We start from the raw sequence: 25,082 nt of genomic DNA, 5'->3' as shown, positions 1-25,082 counted from the left end.
TCTAACCCTGCCATCAATAAGCTATAGGTACAGCAGTTGTCTTGCACATATTTAATTCATGGCAAGACTGAAGGGTCAGCATTCAAAATGTGATGTTATAATTTTTGCATTCTGAGCAGGCAATCCGTGTGTGTGTGTGTGTGTGTGTGTGTACGTACGTGTGAATTAGGTATAAGCCAACTTCACCAGTTCATTTCTTTTTGGGGTGGCCATAGCTCAGTGGAAGAGCATTTGCTTTGCATGTAACAGGTCCCTCGTTCAATACTGGGCATCTCCAGGTAGGACTGGATAACCCCTACATGAAATCCTGGAAAGCTGATACCATTCAGCGTAGACAATGGCTGAGCCAGGTGGACCAATGGACTCACTCAATAAAAGGCACCTTCTATGTTTATTGTTCTGTGGATTCCCTCTGTCTGGCATCCAGCTCCTCCTGAATTTATTTATTTAATCCACCAGTCTTTCTTCCAGCAGTGATAGGTACTATCTCAAGTTTTCTTTTCTTTTTTGTGGTGTTTTATCACTGTGCACAACTGAACCAGTAAAACAACACAAATAAAGAATCTTGATGCAACCTTGCATCCAAAACAGCATTTCTTCAATGTGTGCAAAACTGTGACAAATTCCACATACAAAGTGCTCTGTACCACATTTGAGGAGGATGGGGGGTATGGAATAGTTCAAATTTGGAAACAGGATCAGGTAATAATTCAGATCTCAGAATAATTGTCAAATTGATGCTCAGTTTCCACTTAATCCCCTACAAGGTACTAGGACTCAAGTCCAATTAAACCCAATGATATGTCTGAGTAATCATGGTTAGAAATCAAACTCAAATATTAAATTTGTTCTCATCTCTTAGAAACTGCTTCTAATTGTGTTATACTTTGAGCCATTCTTCCTTATTAGGAATAAGATGGATCCAAGTCTTTGATTGGATTTGTACCGTGATCAGCACCAGAGTGGAAGGGGAGTCAATAAGTCAATAGCAGTTTTGATGTCAGAATCAGGTTCCTATCAAGATCCCTCCCAAGGGAACTGGCCGTGAAGGCAGAGACTGAATCCGGTGTTCCTATTAGTAAGCAGGTGGAGAGATGATAAAGCAGGGATTTTCGGAGCTCAGGTTGCAACTGCTAAAGATCTGAGGAGAAGTCTTCAATATTTAATACAAAATCCAATATTCATTCCATGTTCAAACTGATTAGGCATTAGCTGAACAAGAACAGCACTGAGACAGCTTGTTTGAAGAGGAGAGAGCCATAAACTGTTAAAAAGACAACCATAAAAATTAAAGATAAATTCCAAGGGTAAATCTAAATGTCACAGTGGGAGCTGTTATCGGCATGCATATGTTCCCCATAATGGGTATTTATAATAGGTTACGGCAAAGTATGTCATACTAGCAATGCTGTAGTTAAGAATCTGTCAGCAGTTCCTCTCTGAGTGTTATCACTCACAATGCTGCTGCAAAGCAATCACCCAGCTGATTGTGGTGCCAAGGCTGTGTTTATTGTTTTGAGCTTCTCCCCGCTTCCCTCTACCCACTCCATAAGGGGGGGGGAGAGAAGTCCCCCAGTAGCTGAAAAGGTTTAGAAACCTATCCATGGAGGTTTGCGGAAATGGGTTGATTTTTGGCACCCTGCTTTGGGCCTGAACACACTAAAGACACACAACAGTGGGATGGATCCAGTCAAAAGCTGCGGTCCTCATCCCACTTATCTGGGGGGTCAGGATGCTGGAGAATTCTGATGAAGGCAGAAATAGGAGTGGAAGTTGCCATTGTACACTTATTAGTTCCATGTCCAGAATGGAAATCAGTCCAGTGAATACGATCAGTTGTTGCAGCTGCTGTTGCTTTCAGTCCACTAAACAATTTGAAATTGATGACATTTCCTCCACCATTTGCATTACGTTTCCTTTGCATTGAAATTAATGGTGTGGAATAACATAATGGCAATGTAATTTATGTAACTTACATAATTACACCACAGTGGACAGTGAGAAGACACTTTTTGGGGGAGGCAGACTGCAGAGGAATGGAAACAGTGTTGCATGCAATTAATACAGTATGGGATGCAAAACTATGCCTTCTTACATCCTACCTTGTCAGGGGCTCAGGAGCAGAGGCGCAGGGGAGAGAGGAAATGGAGAGCCAAGGGGAGGAATTTGAGGGCAGCGGAGAGCAGAATGACAGTGACCCGAGAGATTCCATGAGCCTCTCCAGTGAATCAGAAGATTCCCAGAAGGGGGCGCCGATGGCCAGGGCAAGGGGGGTCCCAGGGGGGACACACCAGAAGCAGGGGGCCAGCGGAGACTCCCAGAGCAGTAGCTGGAAATCAGGACCAGTTTCCCCACCGGAGCGTAGTGGGGGGGGAAGAGTCCCATAGGCCAGGGCCAGCGTCTCCTCCAGCAAGCAGGGAGGAGGAGTCAAGCCCAGCTAGCGTTCCCGAAGAGGGGAGCAGTGACAGGAGCAGCATAACGGTCAGAAGGAAGGTGGCAGGCTGGGCGCGCGCGCCAAGTTCAAATGTGCAGGCGAGCGGGACAGCAGGAAGCCAGGATTGGGAACCAGGTCCTAAAGCTCGCCGGAGGGAGGGGGAGGACTCGGGAGAGTCAGCGTCGGAAGAGTCTAGAAAGGGGAAAGCCCCGACGGACAGGCGGACCCAGAGGAAAAGGGAGCAGAGGAAGAGGCGGAGCAAGGCTAGGGTCTTGAACTGGTGCCTGGGGGGAGGAGATTCAGATGGAGCTTCGGCGGTCTAGGGTTTAAGACGTAGAGCTGCGCGCCGTGGCTGTAAATGAGAGACTGAACTTTAATAAAGACTATTTTATATAACAACGGACTGGCGTTGGTCCTCTGTGAGCTGGGACCTGAGGCAGCCCTGACATACCTGTTTACTAGTATTGATGGATTATTGAATATTGCTTTATTTGATATAAATTGTTTATTTTAAAGATATTGTGACTTTTTGTATTGAATCAGATTTGATTCAATAAAACATGTTTGATGTTTTATTATGGTGCTATGTGTTGGAAGCTGCCCAGAGTGGTGGCTGGGGCGGGGTATAAATACAATTATTATTATTATTATTATTATTATTATTATTATTATTATTATTATTATTATTATTCTGAGGTTAGGCCCCACAGAATTCAATAGGACCTATGTCTGAGTAGACGTCGTTGGAATTGGGCAGTAAGTTATTTGAATTCAGTTGAACATAGTTTCCACTGGGAGTTAAATTAAGCCATAACTAACTTGTCCCACTGATTTCAGAGAGGCCTAAATTCAACTAGCTTAGTCTGGATTCAATCCAATTTCAACAATATAATGATAGCCACAGAAAGGAAAGAAATCTCAAATAGTCATGCATGCTTAATATTACATGTTGCTGACACTTAAGCCTTGTGCAGGCGTTATTAGCTTCCATGTGCAGCAACACAGAAGCATGAATTGGGGCCATGCCAAGTAAACCTGTCCCTGATGTATCACATACGATCTATGACCCAGGGATGGGAAACCTCATTTTAGCCCTGGAGCCACATTCCCTTCTAGGCAAACTTCCAGAGGCCATATGGGTGGGGCAAGAGGCAAAAAAGGATGGAGCAGTGAATATAATTTTTACGCTTGCCCAGTAGGCTAGCTTTTACACACACACTTCTTGCACACACATCCAGACAAGGAAGAGTCATTAACAGAGATCAAGGACACATTCCAATCTGTCAAAAAGCACTCAAGGAGAGTGCAAAGCAAGGCCAGTGAAGATTGTGGCCTGGGGAGAGACAATGTGTCTGGGAAGGGGCTGTGGCCACGAGCGTCTTCCAAGGACCAGCCTGGAGAGCCACCTTTTGCTCCGGGCCTCAGATTGTGTGTACAGCCTGAAAATATGCAGTGTGAGGGGCTGTTGTGAATCTAGTTTTACACATGAAAACTTCCATGAGATCTGGAACAAATATCAGCCAGTCTGGATTGAGCATGCAACTAGGGGTGGGGGCTTTTCTGCACCATCAGGCGTTTTGTTCCTGTGTAACTATAATTTCTGCATGGGGCTTTGGTTGCAACAGTTTTAGACGTATTAGCTTGCGCTATTGCACTGTGCAAATGAATCAATATCGATAATGTGCCTTACATTTAAATTTTCTTGTGTAAACTGGAGCTGAATTGGTTGGCTGTGTGTGCAGAACTGATCACTGAATCTTGCTTGACCAGAACCAATCCAGAACAGCATCAGATGCAGCCAAACCTGAACTGAATTAAAAAAAGGAATGGCTTGACTCGCTTGTCTGTCTATGTACTTATCTGAGCAAAGGCACTAAGCCAGTCCCCCCATCCAACTTCTAACTGGAAAAGACAACACTTTACTATTCATTGGTGCAAGCAGTGGAACCAAGAAGGCCTATGTGGTACGATGTTTCACATCTTGTGTGTTACACATGAAAAAGGCGTGTTTCTACCTGCTATATTTCAGATGGCACAGGGACATAAAGCAGGGCTTCTGTACTGTGGCGAGGTGTGTTATATTTTAATTTATAGCAACAATTTTTACATTTGCATGTAGACATAGAAATCATCATATACAACTTTTATGCAAATTTGGTACGCTCTTTTACCATCTTATTTTGGTGATGCAAACACTCTTTTTTGGCAATGCATTACAGGCCTAATAAAATTTTGTCAACAGCCCAGAGGACTAGAATTGTTAACAGCAAAATCAAATCAAATAAATAAGAACTGAGATTCACTAGAAGCTATAGAGCAACTGTTGCAACTTATCATGACAAACTGAAAGCATATTTTTGTTGATTTTTTAAACAATTAATACTAAACAGTAGCCTGATTGTTTTCTTGATCATCAAATCTGGATATTCTCATTAGATATTTTTATTTAAATACACACATTTAGATATTATTTCTTTTATTCCAAAAGTTCATAAGCACTTTTGCTTGAAATAAGACATGTAATTCACTTAAACTATTAGACTCACAAGAAAGAAGAGAAATGGCACATTGTGATATATAAGATCTCAGGAGGATTCTGACAAATTCTCACGATTATTGGCATAACTTTCCTGCCCTGCTCCCAAATGGGAAATAGATTCTGTGGCAGTTGAAATGTGTATTATTAAACTCCTTAAGTGATCCAGAATGGTTCCCAGTAGGCAGGAAAAAAACATTCTAAGTATAGCAAAATCTAAATTCTCAGGTCTAAGGCTTTCCTGCTCAACTCCCATTTGATTTGGTCCCATAATATTTAAACTCGCCATCATTGTTTCATTAAAATAAATCAAAATGTATGTCACCAGGACATATTATGATTTCTTGCTTCTATGTTGCTAAGTAGAGGCAGATGAGAGCATAGGGGACAGCACTATGATTTCCAGTTTAATTTATTGCTGCCAATCAGCTGTCAAGCCCACGCGTGTCCCCCAGGCAAAGTGTAGCTCTGTACTATTCTCAGAATGAGTGCCCTCCAAGTACTTTGACCAGTGGTGAGGGTGGGCTGCCGTGGTGTGGAGAAGCAGTGGAGCAGACTGCAGCAAGGGTTTATGAACCATCCACCATTTAAAATTTCCCACAAGACTCTGGTGCAGCTTTGCTCTATTTGGATATTGTGGGCATTTTAAGGTGGTGAACCATCTGCCATTAAGTTAAACACTAGGATCAGAGGAACAGGTGGGCCCAAACTCTGCTTCCCGCATCAGCACTAGTGAGCTCTCCCAAGGGGCTCTCCTAGCAAGCTTGCTTGTTGATATGGGTAAAAGCAGGAGTCTGTCCAGAGCTGAATCCACTGTGACCTCCTATAATCCACCTTGAAAGATATTCCTTTATCATTGATCTGGTCCAGGGGTGGACAACCTTAATGTTTTACATGATGGGTTTCATTTGAAGACAGTTCAGAAACTGCAGCTGGTGCAGCATTTGGCGGCAAGGTTGCTGATCGGGGCAAGAGAGTCTGAACAATTAACACCAATTCTGCCATGACTGCACCGGTTACCACTTTGTTTCTGGGATCAATTCAAAGAAATGTTTTTGATCTATAAAGCCTTATGAGGTTCAGGACCCAGTACCTCAAAGACCACCTCTCCTTACATAAACTGACCCAGACCCTGCAATCATCATCAGAGACCCTTCTTTGCTTACCCACTCCATAGGAGGCTTGGAGGGTGGGAATACGAGACTGGACCATTTCAGTGGTGCCCTCACACACTTGTGGAATACTCTCCCCACCTTCCTCTATATTTTAGGTGTAAAATAAAGGTGCGTTTTTTCTTTACTCAGGCTTTTGGTCCTTATATTGAAGGGTAGCACTGTTTTATCTCTTTAGTTGCATTTTTAAGATTTTTATTGACTGTTCTGAATTGGTTGTAATGTAAGTCACTTTGGGCCCCTTTGAGAGAAAAGTGGTTAACAACTTAATAAATAAATAAATAAATAATCAATCAATCAATCAATCAATCAATCAATCAATCCCTTCTGGGCAACCTTGCAGAGGTTGGACGTCAGTGATTAAATGCAAAAATGGGCAGAGCAACAAATGAAGATTTTATCTTTGTACAGTGGGCTAGTTTTTATGCACATCCATCTCTATCCTCCATCCAGGCAAGCAAGATGCAGTCTCAAGTCAGGCAAAGCAGTTGAGGTGCTCAAAGTAGGACTGGTGATAGGCATGGCCTGGGGAGATCAGGTGTGGCTGGGGGGGGGTATGGTATGGGGAAAGTTCTGTGGACCAGTTAGAGAGGTTTAGAGAGATGCATTTGGTCCCCGAGCCAAAAGTTTTCCCTGCCCCTCCCTGTCCTAATCCCTAAGAGATTTGCCTTTGCGCATTCAGTAGAAATTGTTTTCTTAGAATCATAGGGTGCACATAGGTGTTCTATTACAGGTGTGACAGAGATACCTTTTGCTGTTTTGTAAATAGATGTTTGTCTCTTCTTCTTTGCTTTGTTATGTTTTAAGGCAGAACACCTGCCTGTTGGGGATGCCTATTGGCTGGCAGCTGTGATGTCATAAGTCCCCATTTCCAAAGCACTTTGACAAGTTCTTTCCCCCCTCTTAATATGGCCAAGAATAAACAGACAATATGCCTCTTAAAAGATAATTAAAGGCATCTGCCAGCCTGACAAAACTAGCAGCTGTTGCAACATTGGATGATTGCTATGTAAAGTTGGGTGCTTTTTCAGCGCTGCAGAGATATTACTCCCCCCAAATCAACTGGAAATAGAGTTAAAACAGAGGTTCCACAAAACACTCAAAGTACTTTACTATTTAGCAATGCCCTTTTCAATAGCCCATATCCTTCTGTAATACTTACAAGTAAGGCCTGTTCAGTAACAGTACCTTGCACTGTTAAAACTATTTTTCCATAAAAGTTCTACATGTTTAACGAATTGCCCCTTAATTGCCCCTTAAATAGCCAGCTTCTGTTCTCCACTCATGTGTATGTGTGCGCATGTGTGCGCATGTTTGCCTTCAGTTACTGATTTCATTGTTCCTCCCCCCCTTTAATTGCAAAATAGCATTTTGCTTTCCCAAAGGAAGGCACGTCTTTAAGCCAGTTGTTGCACATATGTGATCTTTATTTATTTTTTTCCCATTCCCTATTTTAGCTTTAAATGAGCCTACCATAGACTATGGTTTCCAAAGACTCCAGAAAGTTATACCAAGACATCCTGGTGACCCAGAACGACTAGCCAAGGTAAAAAGTTTTTTATGTTACTTAACATATTTTTGAAACATTGAAAGAATAAATATTCTATGTGTATCTAAATGTATGCCAGTTTAATTGACTGGTTAAACCAGGGTGATACTATCTAGATAATATGGACTATAACTGCCATTATCCCTGACCATTGACTAAACTTGGCTGGAGCTGATGGTAGCTGGAATCCACAATATCTAGAGCAGTGTTTCCCAACCTTGGGCCTCCAGCTGTTTTTGAACTACAATTCCCATCATCCCTGACCACTGGTCTTGCTAGCTAGGGATGATGGGAGTTGTAGTGCAAAAACAGCTGGAGGCCCAAGGTTGGGAAACACTGATCTAGAGGACACCATGTTTTCTACTCATGCATTAGTCTAATAAAATCAATCAATGGAGATTTCTTAATAAATAACTCCCACGTTAAACATTCCTAAATGAAGGGTCAGAGTAAGCACTGGAGGTCAAATTGACACATATAATCTCCAAACAAATGTGAGTGGTCAAAGGATGGGCTTACTTGCAACATCTGTTTTCTATCATATTTAGTAAATGGCACAGCAATAACCATGGTAACTTGTGTAATCTCATCATTGTTACTTCCCCATGCCATTCAAAAATTCTGTGATGGAATCCATTGAATGAGACAGTGACCAAAAAGGAGAGAGATTCCTGGGGAATTTAATTGTCCACAAACCTGCTTTCCACACGTTTCACAGCTACAGCCTCTCCATCATAAGCTGACCTGTTGGAGAATTCCCCTGGCTGGCTGCAAAGGAGGGCAGTATAGCTTGCCATCCACTGGAATTCAGATTGGCCAATCATTGGCCAGAGAGGGCAGTGCTTGGGTGACAGACCAGAGGGAAGTACAAGTCTTCGCTCCAGTCTGCCACCCAGCTATATAGGCTGGCTGATTTTCTGTTCATTTCTTTGACACTGGACCTACTCCCCAAAATGTGGCTGTCCTTCCAAATGAGAAACTTGTTGGTTGTCCACTGCAACCAACTTATTTTTTAAGGGAGAAAAGGATAACCTCAAGGAAGAGTTAGATTTGTTGCAGTATGATTCAGGATGATACTGAGAGACCTAGCAGTGTGAGAGTGCAAATGATGTGATACATAGCATCATTATGGCTACATAATAACATCAAAGCAAATCTGAGTCATTCTAACATGGGATCCTGTTTGCCAGAGACTTGCTCGCTGTTCCTTCTTTATAACCATTGGTTGTCCTTCTTCCTTCCTTGCAGGAGATGCTATTGAAAAGAGCAGCTGACCTAGTTGAAGCACTGTATGGAACGCCACACAATAATCAGGTCTGAACACACACCCCTTTCTCTTCCCACTTCTCTCTCTGCAGACATTCATTGAATGGGGGGGGGGGAGAGACACCAGGATTGAGCTAGCTGCCCTTTCTCTACACCTCTGCACATTTATCTGAACAAAACCAATGAGCTCCTGCTGCAGAATCAAGGCCCTGCAAGGTCCCAGTTGCACATACACAGATTATATTTATTTCTAATTGCACATGAAATTGCATGCACATCTTCAGATTTTTTTAGATCAAGTCAGCAACCTTTTTTCAGCTGCATTCTCTTTGGGGCAATTTGTTGGGAGTCACATACCAGCATTGTGTGGGGCTGGAGTAAAAAATGAGTCTTTCACTCATTTTTCTGATGCTCTCTTTATGCCAGCCCTTCTGTCTTCCGCTCTCTGTCTCTCTCTCCCTCCCTCCCCATAGCTTTCAACCTTTCCCTTTTCTTGTGAGGAATCCTATTTGGAGTAAGGGAATTTCCCCTTTAAAAAAGGGAAATGTTGACAGCTATGCTCTCTCTCTCTCTCTCTCTCTCTCTCTCTCTCTCTCTCTCTCTCTGTCATACATCCATGACAAGAGCCAAGGGCTGCATGAAAATGGACTGAGAGCCACATGGAGCCCTGGAGATGCAGATTGTCCACCTGTGTTTTTAAATAAATATGTGAAGGTTTTGAGCAGGGACAACAGGCCTGACCCTAATTTTTAGGGGTGTGCATCAGATTCAAATGAATCCCAAATCTCAACCTGAGGTTGCTTCCTCAGAGGGATTTAGGACTTGTCAGAGGCAAAGCAGGACCTGTACAAGGTGTCATATGTCAAAGTGCGGACCCATGGAGCACTTTGTGGTGCCAGTGCATTCCAGACATTAAAAAAGGTCGTGCAAACAAGTGTCGTCTAAAAACAAAAATAATGTCTCTAAGCTGGAATAACACCGGGGGAAGCAAGAGCAAAGACTGGGGTGGGGAGAGCTTGGAGGAAGAGCTCCATTGCGACTGATTCATCAAGCTTGTAATCAGAGGGACTGAATCCCTTTTTGTTCTCTCACCTCCACTGCCCCACCAAATCAACTTTAAAGGTATCTAGCACAAAAAACACTTTGTCCGGTTTGGCAGGTTTTTTACTCCAGGACACCTCACTCACGTCTGCAGTTTTCAGACCAGTTGCCCACAAAACATTAGGGGAGAATAAGTGATTGCTTTCTACAAACCCGAAAACTGTAATGGTTGCCCTTATGTGAAAACTGTTCTGATCATCCTGCTGAAATTTGGCAGGATTCATGCCTTCTGCCTCCAAATTAAGAAGTTATAGACACTTCCTTAAAAAAAAAAATCAAATTTAAAGGCATCCAGCACAAAAGCCTCTGGAAATATTTGCCTATAATATGACAGGCTTTAACTACTCTGGAGTGCTGCAAATGGCATCCACTCTTGTGAAAAGAGAAAAGAGGTATTTCCAATAGAGCTGGGCTGCCTGCTTAAGAACATAAGAACAGGACATTTTTTCAAGTGGAACTCGGTGGAACTCAGTTCCAGCAGCTTTCAGATGGGCGCCATTGTCATTCTAAGAGAATGAGGAAGGTGTTCATGGTGAGTTCTGGTGCCTCTTTGTCTAGAAACATGACACTGCATGAGGAGGGCCATGCTGTATCAGAGTAAAGACCTGTGGAGACCCCATTAGCACATACATGAAACTAGGTTTCTTTGTTTGGTTGCTTCAGTGTTCATCAGTGAATTGCTTACAGTGAATTTCATTTGACATTTCACCTTCCTACAAGGTACTTCAGACTAAGGCAGGATGTTTTCTGAAGTGCAGAACAGGGGTCCGAATTGAAATGCAGCCATCCTTTGAGATTTGCACTTCTCCAAATTTTGCAGCACAGTTCTCCAAATACTGGAGCAAGGGGTGCATAGAATGCATATACAGTGGTACCTTGGTTTTCAAACGTAATCTGTTCTGGAAGACCGTCCGAGTTCTGAAATGTTCAAAAACTGAGGCGAAAAGGGTGGTCTGCAAATTTAATAGTGTGTGTGTGTGTGTGTGTGTGTGTGTGTGTGTGTGTATTTAATAGAGAAAAATAACATGTACACTCAGTGGAAGCCATTCAACTTCCGAGGCGCGTTCGAAAACGGAAGCATTTACTTCCGGGTTTACAGCATTCGAAAACTGAAACATTTGTCAATGGAGACGTTCAAAAGCCAAGGTACCACTGTATTGGTGAAAATAACATATAAAATGAATTATATTGGGATAACTTGCTTTGCAAAAATCCGCATATTGGGGAAAAGTAGATACAAAAATTAGAAACTAGGAGAAACTGAAACTGACAGATTTGCCCATTCTTTATTGCACGCAGGACATTATTCTGAAGCGAGCTGCTGATATCGCAGAAGCTCTCTACAGTGTCCCCAGGAATCCAGGCCAGATCCCCTTGTCCAGCTCTCCAGCTCACAGTAGCATGATGGGCATCAACTCCTACAGTAGCCAGTTGGGAGTCAGCATCTCAGAATCAACACAAGGAAACAATCAAGGTAAGGATCCCAATATTAGAAGTATGGAAATGCTGTTTAGCTGTTTTTACCCTAGTTTTATTTACATAATTAGCACATTGCACTTATCAAATGATTGAAGGAGCCTTCTGTTTAAAAAAAACCTATAAATTACACAGTAAAAATATACAATCCAATAAATACATCATTAAGTCTTCTCATACGCACACACACACATTTTATTTATATTATATATATCCATCTTACATATTATTTACTTGGTCACTGCCATAAATTATTAATAAATATGAAATATTATTTAAGTGTTAAATTATAACCCAATCATTATTCCAATCAAGAGAGACTACTTTTGCATTCTGTTCTGTTTTTTCTTCCTCTAGAATCAAATCATCTATTCCTTTTTCTGTGATTTTTTTTTAAAAAACCATAATGGATTCCAACTACTTATTTCTTATGCTACACTTGCCAGTGACCTACTTTGCCCCTGTGAATGCACTGACTTGCCCTGGTTCCAGTTGATCTATGGGGTGTAGGGCGTTGAATCCTGTGCACCTCTTTGATTCACTGATTATATAGTCCCTGGCTCACCTCCCTCTTCGATCACGTGGGTACTAGTCTTCCTAGAAAGAAGAAGAAGAGGAGGAGGAGTTTGGATTTGATATCCCGCTTTATCACTACCCAAAGGAGCCTCAAAGCGCTTAACATTCTCCTTTCCCTTCCTCCCCCACAACAAACACTCTGTGAGGTGAGTGAGGCTGAGAGACTTCAGAGAAGTGTGAGTAGCCCAAGGTCACCCAGCAGCTGCATGTGGAGGAGCGGAGACACGAACCCGGTTCCCCAGATTACAAGTCCACCACTCTTAACCACTACACCACACTGGCTAGTTGGCTTTCCATTTCTATGATTTGGAATTGTTTGCTCTCATGATTGGTTTCATCCACAAAACTGCAAGGAGGAATTTTTAGCCTTCCACCCATACTTGGCCTTCTCATTCTGGCTACCCAGGGGTGGCTTGTGCATGTTAAGTATCTTAGGAAGCTGCCTTGTTTCAGATTATTTATCTATTTAACCTAGAATTGTCTACTCTGGATGCAGCTCTTTAAAGTCACAAGCATCAACATTCTTTTCATCCCCTACATGATATTTGTGACTGGAGATGCCAGAGAATAAACCTGGAACTCCTATGTGGAAATCCCAGTGAGCTCTGGTCAATGCAGGTACATTGCTGTATATACACAATACCATCCTGTGGGCTCAATAGCTGCCTTGTGTACCCGCTGCCTTGTGGGACATCTTTGGGAGAACAAAACCCTACACAAATGCCTAAGACAGTTGGATGGCACCATGTACACCTCCTTCCAGCAACTGCTGCAGCCAAGCTGGTGCCAAATGTATTGAACTGCTTTCCTTGGGACCACATCAGCAAGGTTGAGAGGGAGGTCTTGTAATCTGGACAGTCCAGGCCTTGCGCCCAGCGGGGGTCACTTCAGTGCTGCAAACATGGCGAAAACAATGCAGGAGGCAGCAGTTACTAGTTATAAGCTCAACCTGTTCGGTGTAAGGTACCAGTACTATGGGTTGCCTTTGTTGGTGGGAGGGATCATTGTGTCTCACCAGTCAGCTATTGCCCACTTTAAGCTGGGCAGCCCCTGGTCAACAAAGTGCTGACCTGCCACTGTCTGCCTGCTTCAGTGGGGGCTTGGAGCCCAGAGTATCACTTGAGAAGCAGACTGAACTTCTGCACCAAGTAAAGAAAGAAAGAAAACTAACACTCTTGTGCCTAGCAAGCTGGAACATCAGGACTATGTAACCTGGCTTGCCCACTGATCTGTTGCAGGTCAATAACTCATGGAATGTAGCCTAATGTAGAAAGGTAAAAATCACACCTGCTCTTCCACTTGCTTTTTGGCTCTGGCATGAAGGCCACTGGTATGAAGGCCCCAGAAGATTGTCCACAGGAGACTGCAGTTCCCCACCCCTGTGGTGTGTACATGTGCCCCACTTTCACCTCTTTTAAACAGGTTTATGAGCCACCATTCATTTTAAAAATTAAGCAAATGAGTTCCAAATGAAAATCCATTCAACTCTCTTTTGTGTAAATTGGAGCCCTGCTGGGACAATCTTTACAGGTCACAAAGAGGTTACCAGGAGGGGAAGGAGAGTGAAAGTTGGCCTGCCTTTATAAATCACTTATAAAATTGGGAACCTTTGTCCTTTCTGTCTGAAATGATCCTTTGGAGGAGGAAATTGATGTCTTAAAATCTCATAGCAAAGAACAGAAAACAGACATTGCAAGCATGCAGAGATCAGCAGGATCTTCCATTGACAGCAAGGTTTATAAGATGTTCATATTTTTAGTAGCAACTGAAACTCTGGTGCTTTGCCCAAATCATTTGATATCTGGCAGATCTGATACCTTTACAGAATATGCCTGAAAACATCAGACCTATAGGGTGGAAAACAACAAAGGTGCCAAAAGGAGATGATTGTCTGGGTCTCTCATTGAAACCAATTGCAATCAAAAAGAAATGGGAGTGGCGGAAACTAATGGATGTGTTGAAATTGGCAATGCCATGAATGCTACATTAATGAATGAATAAGAAAATGAATACAACTTTTAATAATGAAAGTGAAAGGACTAACAAAACTAAAAACAAAAACATCCTGTTACAGCTTTTGCAGGATTTTTTACCCATTCAGAAACCTGCCAAACCTGTTTAGGCAGAAAGCCACAGTGCAGCAAAAAAGGTTTGTACGTTAGGAGAAGTGGTACCTTAGAAATGAATATAAAATATAAAATTTATTTTTTAAAAATAATAATGACATAGCAGTACTTAGAAAATTGGGAGCCACTGGCTTAGAGGAAGAGTAGCCAGTGTGAATATTGTTGTGCTTCAGCTCTCGCCATTCTTGACCACTAGTCATCTTGGCTATGAATGATCGGTATTATAATCCAGTGGTGTCTGGAGGACACTGCACCAGTTACCCCTTATCTAAGCCATCATTATTACTCCATAAGCATCTATTGTGTGAAAACATTGCAAAACCTATTTTTAAACAAACAAACAAACAAACAAACAAACAAACAAACGCCCTCTGCAGTGGAGAAGCACCCCCTGAATCGCTTGAAATCCTTGAGAAGATACAGCCTTGACCACAGTTTGCAGCAAATCCCATGTTAATGTTATGAACATTAAAAACATAAGTGCACTAATTTTTTCCAGATCCAGAAACACCCTTTCACATTCTTTCAACAATCAGATGTGATCACCAAATGTACACATGTTGTCAAACAAAGGCGTGCTCTCCTCAGCCAGAGAAACATGCTTAAGGGGTGAGAAACGGAAAGAAATCATGCACAGCAATCCTTATGTCTACAGGCAGCTCTTCGTCCAGCACTCTGGAGTCGGGGTTTGTGCCAGCATTAGCACACTCGCTAGTGATGTGCCCTGTAAGAGCAGGCCTTTATTCTAACAGTAACAATCCAGAGCAGGGATTTGGTGGTGGTGGTGTGTGTGGAATTTGATTTAGTTCCCATTTAAAGATGAACTTGCCTAATTTTCACTTTCTGAAACAATGCACAGAGCAAAACACAGCCAACCGTCATAATTTGCATTTCACCAAATTTCGCAATGAATTTCTCCAGCCACGTAATGTGTACATATGGATTCATGTATGAGTTGAAACAGCATATAAAATAGCATTATAGAGGAAATTGCTTGCAAAAATATTAGTCAAAATTGCATTAAAAATGTATTTATTGGGAGAAGTTAGCCCTAAAAAGCTCATGGGTTTTCATGAGGATTTTTTTTTAAAGAGAAAAGATTACTGCAAAATAATAATAATAAAAGAACTGCTTAGCTTCAGTAAGCCTTTAGACCAGAGGTAGGGAACCTGTTTTAGTCCAAGAACCACATTTCCACACAAACAGACTCTTGGGCCAAATGCTAGGGATGGATAGGGCTAGAGGTAAAAATGGATGAAACAACAGGTGCGCAACTCTTGTATCTCTACAGTAGGTTACATTCCAGCCACACAAAAGTCAGAGGTTTCTACAGATGCACAAATCTCTCCATCCTCCATCCTGTAAAGGAAGGATCACAGTTGAAGGACCCATAATCAGAGGGCAGGGCTCTCTATTTCTGAAGTGCACTGCCACTTAGGTCTCTTCCATCTGCAGGATGCCAATATCATTCTTTTCCCCAATTTACAGGGGGGGGGGGGGGACTGACATTCTGACTTGTTGAAAAGGTCCTCAGGGTATTAACCTACATTTTCTATGTGCAAACCTATTCACTAGTGTAGCCCAAACCTGGGCAGATCAGGGAGACACCAGCAGACCTGGAGGCAATCCTGGTACAAGGGATTATGTTGCCTGAGGCGCTGTCACCTCCTTCCACCACTGCCCCATTGTCTTCTTTGTGGCAGCACCACCACCACCATTCTTATCTTCTCTCCTGCCTCCCCCCCCCCCATTGCTCTCTCCCTTTCCACCTTCGGCCCCCTCTCTTTCTTTCTATTTAAAAAGCTATAGCCCCACTACATTTACAGTGTCAGTGCTGACAGCTTCTCTGCCACCCCCCCCCGCCTCATTATACCTTACTCTAAGAAATGGTTGAGGGGGTCCTTCTTCAGAGCCAGAAGACGACAAGCACCAGTTTAAACAGCATTTCTAGACACTGTGGCATACCACCACAGTAGCAGAGGCATTCTTCTGGCCACCTTGCCCAGAATGCCTGGCTCTGAAGAAGGACTCCTTCAGCCCTTTCTCAAGTTGAGGCAGGGAAGAAGAGATGGAGACAGCGGGGGGGGGGGGGTCAAAATGCTGATGAGAACTTGACTTTTTTTTCTAAACTGATATGGAAATGTGGAGAAGTGAATTTAAGAATGGGGGCGGGAATGAGAAACTGAGATCAGCAGATTTGTCAACCTACCCCAATGAACCATTGAAACGGATGGGCCTCAATTAGTCATTTTTATTATTTCATTTGGTCCACCCTAAGTATGACCAGCGTTGGATACAACAGAGTGTGCCTGACAATGATCCTATGCCACGAAGTAACGTGATTCTCAGGGCACTGGGCAGGGGGTGGCTGCACCCACTATGGTCTTTGTGGCTTTCTCCTCCCCCTTGATGAAAAGCCACTAGCTGATGACAGCATGCTATGATCAGATGGATTCACATCCAGGACCATGGCTGGGCTACTCTGAGCATCACATGGTGGCAACATTTGGTGAAGGGGGTTGTTGTAAGAAAAAAGATGGAGGAAAAAGAGAGAGAAACCTGGGGCGGGGTCACTACATGCACACTCTTGCCAAGGGAAGAATCCTCAGCCATTAAAGGTAGGATTTTTAAAATGGCAAAATTCTCTCTCCCACCCTCCCCAGATGACTCCAGTGCCCTCTGAGCCACTGAGATTCATCTAGGGCCAGGACTAGTTTCCTCATCTATGGTAACATTTGTTCCAATGAAATCCAAATTAGTGGAGAAATGCGTGGCTGAGAGAGATCATCCCGCTGTCCTCATCTCTGGGCACTCAGAGAATGTTTATTTCTTGTAGGTTACATCCGCAACACAAGCAGCATCTCCCCCCGAGGTTACTCTTCCAGCTCGACCCCTCAGCAGTCTAATTACAGCACCTCCAGTAACAGCATGAACGGCTACAGCAACGTCCCCATGTCGAACCTGGGTGTTCCTGGCTCGCCTGGATTCATTAATGGCTCTCCCACAGGATCTCCCTATGGCTGTGAGTAGTCGTCCCTTCTCTTCCTTTCAGCTGACCTTTGGTTTGACTTAAGCCAAGAGGCAATCTGCCAGAAAATACTTCTCTCCCCTCCGCCGCCAGCTTTCTGGGGCAGTGCACCAGAAGATTCCCCGACTCTACAACGGGAAATTGAATGCAAAGCTGCTGCAGAAGGAGCCTGCCAGGGTGCACCGCTGCTTCTGCCTTCTTGCCTGAACCTGCCAGTTGTGTAGCATGACGGCTAAATTGTGCAGACCACCCAGTGTCAGCATTTGCCATCCTTGAGAAGCTGTCAGGATCCCAGGACCCGGCAATGATGCCTTCCTAGGGCCCCCTTTTAACTGGTGCTCTGATCCAATGAACGCTAGGTGTGGGAGCTGATGTCTTAATTTTTGCAGTACCCCTGAAATAGCATTGCAGTGGGGCACTGTGGGAAATTTAATGGTAGCTCCATTGCTGTTGCAGCCTCTTTCTGTTTTTGACACCACTAGGTAAATTAGCATAGGGGAAAGGGGTGAATTAATCTTGGATGGAGGGGCAGCAGAGGCTCCAGTTCTGGGCTGACCCAAACTCTTGCCTATGTCATTAACTCACCAGATTGCCTTAGACAAGCCGCAGCCCTCCTAGACTCAGCTGGCCCTCTACAAAAAAAGGGTAATAACATCAGCCTGCTTTCCTGTTAAGGAAGTTTCCATTGTCTGCTTGTCTCCAGTGGGCTAAATAATTGACTGTTGAAGAGGGGGATTTTCTAGGTTGGAACACTGGCAGGAATGAAGGTTTTTTAAAAAACAAAAACAAAAAAACAACCCTGTATACAACCCTGATTCAGATCAGGGTACTTGTAGTTTCTTTTTGCATTAAAACTAAGCATATAAATATCTGGCCCAAAGTCAGCAAATAGATGCATTGAATGTAAAAGGAGAAAACTGGAGGGCAATTTTCACATTATGGCTCCATCTGCACTACACATTTAACGCAGCATCCTAGCACTTTAAGCAGATGTCGCCTCCCCCAAAGAATCCTGGGAAGTGTAGTTTGTTAAGGGTGCTGAGAGTTGGTAGGAGACCTCCTATTCCTCTCACGGAGCTACAATTCCCAGAGTTCCCTGAGGAAAGGGATTGACTGTTAATCATCCCTAGGAATTGTAGCTCTGGGAGGGGTCTTTGGGGGAAAGACACGGCTATTTAAAATGAAATGAATCTGCTTTAAATGTATAGTGCATATGATGCCTATATTTGTGCTCAGGTTTCAATAGCCAAGCACAAGATACTTTGTCAAATCTGAAGCATGGAGGCATGTGGAAGAGTGAGGTTTTCACACATTTTCCTCAAAGAGAAGCATATGCTGTTATTTTGTATGTGGAAACCTGCAGTCAGATATAAAATGTAAACTGAAAGCTGACTTATAGCCAAAGGCAAAACTTCATAAATATGGAGCTCTCTCTCTCCCTCCCCCCCCCCCCCCCGCTCTCCCACACCACCCAAGAATATATAGCATTCTGCCTCAGCACCACATTCTTTCTCTCTGCAAAGCATTTTTTGCTATTGGCCCACTGTGGCTATGGGAGTCGCTAGAGTGGTCATGGCCTGTTCCATTCTGCAGGCCTGGGTCAAACTACATGCTATGTCAAGTAGACATTTAAAATAGTGTGCTTAGGACTGGCCACTTTCTTTCTTTCTCTGAAAAAGAAGTCGTTGTGGGATCCTGGCCCAGATCCTGAATGTGTTATACTGTGGGAGCACGTCCTGCATTGTTTTTCAAAAAGTCCCTGCCCAACCGCAGTTCATAGTTTTGAATCAATGAAATACAAAAACAATCCACAGTTCTAAAACAATTGATCAACAAAAAACAAACATCAGCACAAAATTAACAGAAAGTCATGCAAACTATAAAGAAGTGTAGAACCAATAAATGGCACTTTTAAACCCAGTTTTATCACTTCCAAGAATTAAAAACAGGTAGGAAATAAAACACCTGGGAGAAAAGAAAAGCCTGACACGGAGAAACATTTAACAAGGAATTACTAATCTGTGTTCCAGGCGAGCATCTCTGGGGAGAGCATTCCATAACCATGGTGCCACCACTGAAAAGGCCCTCTGCTTACTAATCCTGTGCTTCTTTGGATGCATGGTTAGGATATATAGTAGTCACCTACTCTACCTCATTAGGGGTCAGAATCTGGAGGAGGATCTCTGCTGATGATCTCAAGGTGCTCAACCTTGGGTCCCCACATGTTGTTGAACTACAACTCCCATCATCCCTAGCTAGCAAGGCCAGAGCTCAGGGATGATGGGAGTTGTAGTCCAACAACATTTGGGGACCCAAGGTTGAGAAAGGCTGTTAACACCGTATTTTTCGCTCTATAAGACGCACCAGACCACAAGACGCACCTAGTTTTTGGAGGAGGAAAACAAGGGGGGGGGGGGAATTCTGAATCTCAGAAGCCAGAACAACAAGAGGGATCGCTGCGCAGTGAAAGCAGCAATCCCTCTTGCTGTTCTGGCTTCTGTGATAGCTGCACAGCCTGCATTCACTCCATAACACACACACATTTCCCCTTACTTTTTAGGAGGGAAAAAGTGAGTCTTATAGAGCAAAAAATATGGTATATATCGGAAGATGTGATATAATATAGGGGTCCCTAAGACGGTTGGATGGGACGCGGGTGGTGCTGTGGGTAAAAGCCTCAGCGCCTAGGGCTTGCCGATCGAAAGGTCAGCGGTTCGAATCCCCGCGGCAGGGTGAGCTCCCGTTGCTCGGTCCCAGTGCCTGCCAACCTAGCAGTTCGAAAACACCCCCGGGTGCAAGTAGATAAATAGGGACCGCTTACTGGCGGGAAGGTAAACGGCGTTTCCGTGTGCAGCGCTGGCTCGCCAGATGCAGCTTTGTCATGCTGGCCACGTGACCCGGAAAGTGTCTGCGGACAGCGCTGGCCCCCGGCCTATAGAGTGAGATGGGCGCACAACCCCAGAGTCTGTCAAGACTGGCCCGTACGGGCAGGGGTACCTTTACCTTTACCTTTAAGACGGTTGGATGGCATCTTGTATGCCTCCTTCTGGCAATTCCTGCAGCTCAGCTGGTGCAAAACGTGTTTTCTGGACAGCCCAGGACCAATGTGGCAGGCAGCAGTTATGTGTTACTAGTCTCTGCAGCCACAGCAAGCGCTATGATTCTCCAGTGGTTTAACTTCACCTCTGGAGGTGCACTCCATTGTCTCTTGATACAGATGCTAGGGTAGGGATCTCAACCCCAGACACCAAACATGGGCCCCAGGCCTCTCTATTGGGCTCTTGCGACCAGGCGCGCCGGGTTCTTACCCACTTTGTCGGTGCCCAGCCATGGTCCTGTGATGTCACGCCCACAGCACGTGTGTGACTTTACATGGCAGGAGGAGACCTGACGAAGCCCAGTGTGGCCTCCAGAAGGCCTAACGAGGCCATGGGAAGACGCAATGGGGCTGCAGCGGGCCCACCATGGCTGGAGATAGTTCCCACAAGGCCTGCCATGGCTGTGGGTAGGCCCATCGCAGCCTCAGGAAGGCCCCAACAGAGGCTCCACAGCAGAGGTGGAGGTCCGGCCCAGTCACTGTGGCGGCACCAGAGAGCAGTAAGGCAGCTGCCACCAGCGGCTGGTGAAGGCTGGGCACCCACAGTCAAAATTTTGTGGGTGTCCAGGCCCCCCAGAGATGGCTTCAGTGCTTGTGACTCTCTTGCTTGTTTTTTGCTTGGTGGGAATGTCTGCCTGACCTGGGATCATGCCTCTTGCTTGCCTGGATACTGGATGGAAAGGTCTATGTGTGTATTTTCAAAAAACCCTCTTGACTTTTATGTGGCTGCTATACAAAGGTCACTTCTGTTGCTCCACTCACTTTTGCTTCTGGCACCATCCATCGCTGGGATGCAGACCCCAGAAAGTTGCCCATGAAGGAATGTGGCTTTCAGGCTGAAAAAGCCCCCCTCCCCCTGCCTTGCATATAGTAACACAGCTTTAGAGTATTCCCAGCATTTAACACACATTATCTTGTTAATTATTACAAGAAGCCATTAAAATAGATGGTGGTGTTGGTGATTGAAGAGAGATTGTATCGGGAAGAGAAAATGATCTGCCTGTGTAAGATTAGAGGGGCGTGATTATTATTATTTTGTGGGGGGAGATTCACAACTGCCATGGATACACCTTTAACATAAAGGTGTACCCAAAATCTTCCTTTGCTTTCAGAGGGGGCCTTGTTCCCCTGCGAAAGTGGGGGAATTTTCAGCTGCTTTTAGGGCATGGGGGTAATTCTGAGAAATATTGAGGACTGGATGTATTTGGCATACCTTAATTTTAAACAAGGTGGTCAAACATTCAACATCGTCATCTTCTTCTTTTTTCATTTACTGAAAAACCATGTCCTTATGTTTTAGCCATAGTCAGTGGCAATAGCACAGCTACCCGTTTGGGTGGCCTGTCTCCTATCTCCCACCTGTGCACTGTGGTGGGGAAGTGGCAATCCTACTGGACCTTATACTATATTAGATCTTTGCTCCATCAGTCCCAGTATTGTCTGCTCTGGCTGGCCAGCAGGTCTCCAAGATCTGAGCCAGATCTCTTTCTTACTATCTGAAATCCTTTCTAATGGAGGGCAGGGATTAGAAGTTAAGGTCATCAATGGCTACTAGCCATTATAGCTATGATCTACCTCCACTGTTTGAGGCAGTGAGCACTGAATACTAGTTCCTGGGAATCCCAGGTGGAGAGAGGATGCTAGACTAGGTGGGCCTTTGGCCTGATCCTGTGGGGGTTCTTATTGAAACTGGGACCTTCTGTGTATAAAGCAGAAATAGGGAACTTAGTGGCCTCCAAATGTCATTAGACTACAACTCCCATCAACCCTGCCAGCCAGAGTTGATGGGAGTTGGAGCGTAACAACATCTGAGGGGAGCTGTAGCCCAAGATATGAAAAGAGGTAGTAAGGGAACACCTAGCTACTTTAAATGAATTCAAATCTCCAGAGCCTGATAAGCTGCATCCAAGGGTACTAAAGGAGCTTGCGGATGTAATTTCAGAAACTTTGTCTATTATCTTTGAGAATTCATGGAGAACAGATGAGGTCCCTACAGACTGGAGGTGGGCAGATGTTGTCCCCATCTTCAAAAGGGTGGGGGGAGGAAGACCCAGGTAGCTACCAACTGGTGAGCTTGACATTGATACCAGGGAAGGTCCTAGAACAGATAATTCAACAGTCTGTCTGTGAGCATTTAGAAAAGGATGCTGTGATTACTAAGACCCAGCATGGGTTTCTCAAAAATAAGTCATGTCATACCAACCTGATTTCTTTTTTTTTTATAGAATTACAAACTTGGTGGATCAGGGAAATGCTGTGGGCATAGAGTATCTTGATTTCAGTAAGGCTTTTAACAAAGTCCCCCATGATATTCTTCGGAGGAAGCTGGTAAAATGTGGATTGAATGACGTAACTATTAGGTGGAATTGTAGCAGGTTAACTGACTAAACCCAAAGAGTACTCATTAATGATTCCTCATCATACTGGAAAAAGTGAGAAGTTGGGTACTGCAGAGTTCTCTCCTGGACCCGTTGTTGTTCAGAATCTTTATAAATGACTTGGATGAAGGAATTGAGGGATGCTCATCAAATTCGCAGATGAAACCAAACTGGGAGGGGCAGCCAATGCTGCAGAAGACAGAATCAGAATTCAAAATGCCCTTGACAGATTGGAGAATTGGGCACAAGCTAACAAAATGAATTTCAATAGGGACAAATGCAAGGTTCTGCACTTAGACAGTAAGAACCAGAGGCACAAATATAGGATGAGGGACACCTGCCTTACTAGCAATACATGTGAAAAGGAACTAGGAGCCTTAGTGGACCATAAGCTGAACCTGAGTCAACATTGTGATGCCACAGCAAAATAAGCTAATGCAATTCTAGGCTGCATCAACAGAAGTCTAGTGTCCAGATCAAGGGAAGTAATAGTACCACGCTACTCTGCCTTGATCAGACCATATCTGGAATAATGTGTCAAATTTTGGGCACCACGATTTAAGAAGGATGTTGACAAGCTGGAATGTGTGCAGAGGACGGCAACCAAGATGATCAAGGGTCTGGAAACTAAGCCTTACGAGGAATGCTGGGCACGTTTAGCCTTCAAATATCTTAAGGGCTGTCACATGGAGAAGAGAGCATGCTTGTTTTCTCCTGCTCTGGAGGGTAGGACTCAAACCCATGGCTTCAAGTTACAAGAAAGGAGATTCTGACTAAGTATCAGGAAGAACTTTCTGATAGCAAGAGCTGTTCGACAGTGGAATGGTCTCCCACAGGAGGTTATGGACCCTCCTTCCTTGGAGGTTTTTAAGCAGAGGTTGGATGGCCATCTGTCAGGGATGCTTAAGCTGTGATTCCTGCACTGTAGGGGGTTGGACTAGATGACCCTTGGGGTCCCTTCCAATTCTAATATTCTATGACATATGATCAGCCACTGAGCTCTCCCTCTCACCTGTAAAATCAACTTACAGTCTATCCATATCTTTCTTGTCAGTCTTACCCAGAAACTAAAATGAATCATGGGGGTGTGGGGAGTGAGGAGAGAGAAGTCCGTTAAGATGCTGGACCATCAAACCATCTGCTCCAAGTCATAACTTATGAAAAGGTTTGTGCTAATATTAGAAATCAAACCTAAATTCCAGGTTCCTCATTCAGTTTTCACAGGAGAAAAGTAGGACGTTCGACTAAATAAACCACTTTATCCACTAAGGTTGAGGAAGAAATTTAGTTCACCTTTAAAAGCAAATCTACCTAATCTGCACTTTCCAACGCAATACACAAACCGAAACACAGCCATCCTTTGAAACTTGTACTGCAGTTCTCCACCCAAGTAACATGTATAAAATTGCAGATATGGGGGTAAAAATGCATTATATTAGGGGGAATCGTTTTGCGAAATGTGTATATTAATCAAAATTGCATGCAGAAACATTCGTATTAGGAGAAATTCATAGTTAAATGCTGAAGAATAGGAACTTAGTTTTTTTATGTAAAAAAATGCAGACTGATGTGGAGATGAAAATTAGAGTGGGGTGAAAATTAGAAACTGAGAGGTGATTCATCCATCCCTAGAAATGGACTTTGCAGCTTGATTTGGATAGATGCTCACACCCAATGAATGTACATTTGGAATATTAACCCAAATTTAGTTCTTTCCGTTTTTCATTGCACCCATCCAGGGTATTGCATGTTGCAGCATTATAGTTCCTTGGTTTTTAAATGCAGACGCTTTCTCTGCTGTCACTTCAGAAATGCAATATGTGTAAGTACACCAGAGAGAGAAATACGTTCTCTTCTCCTTTGGTTTTATGAAACTTAACACACACTCCTGGCCATTGCAAAGATTTGTACTTCTCCTTTACCAGCCACTCATATCTAGGAACTACTGTTCAGCAGCCGGTCTGTAGCCTTACTCCAGCAAAATGGTCTTCTCTTATGTTGATGGGCCCAGTGGGCTTACTTGGTGGTGGTGACAGCATGAGAAGTTTGCAGAATCTTATTGATTTCCCACAATGCTCCTGCATATTGTTGCTGTGTGGCATTGTGGAGCATTCAAATGACACCTCTAACCAGGATGCTGGGACCAAAGAAGTTCTTGAGGGTTCCACATGCCAATGCTAAGCTTTGCAACCTACGCAGTGTTAACATAGGAAGTTGCCAGATCGCTGGTCCATCCAGCTCAGCATTGTTTGTACTGGCTGGCAGTGGCTTCCCAGCTTTTTGGACAGGTGCCATTCCATGCCCACATGGAGATGCCAAGGATTGAATCTGGGACCTTCTGAA

At 43.9% G+C, this 25,082-nt stretch overlaps 1 protein-coding gene across 2 annotated transcripts in view; it reads left to right on the top strand.

Moving 5' to 3' along the window:
• The window catches only part of EBF2 (EBF transcription factor 2), a 252,915-nt gene that overhangs the window by 206,490 nt on the left and 21,343 nt on the right, over positions 1-25,082 (top strand). For both annotated transcript variants that reach the window (XM_028708250.2, XM_028708249.2), the window contains exons 11-14: positions 7,600-7,688; positions 8,940-9,005; positions 11,358-11,532; positions 17,073-17,258. In XM_028708250.2, the coding sequence (XP_028564083.1) occupies positions 7,600-7,688; positions 8,940-9,005; positions 11,358-11,532; positions 17,073-17,258 (516 nt within the window). The remainder of the gene's footprint in view (positions 1-7,599; positions 7,689-8,939; positions 9,006-11,357; positions 11,533-17,072; positions 17,259-25,082) is intronic.

This window comes from Podarcis muralis, chromosome 15, assembly GCF_964188315.1.
Source record: "Podarcis muralis chromosome 15, rPodMur119.hap1.1, whole genome shotgun sequence".
Classification (NCBI taxonomy): Eukaryota; Metazoa; Chordata; class Lepidosauria; order Squamata; family Lacertidae; genus Podarcis; species Podarcis muralis.
This window is presented reverse-complemented; position numbering and strand designations above follow the sequence as displayed.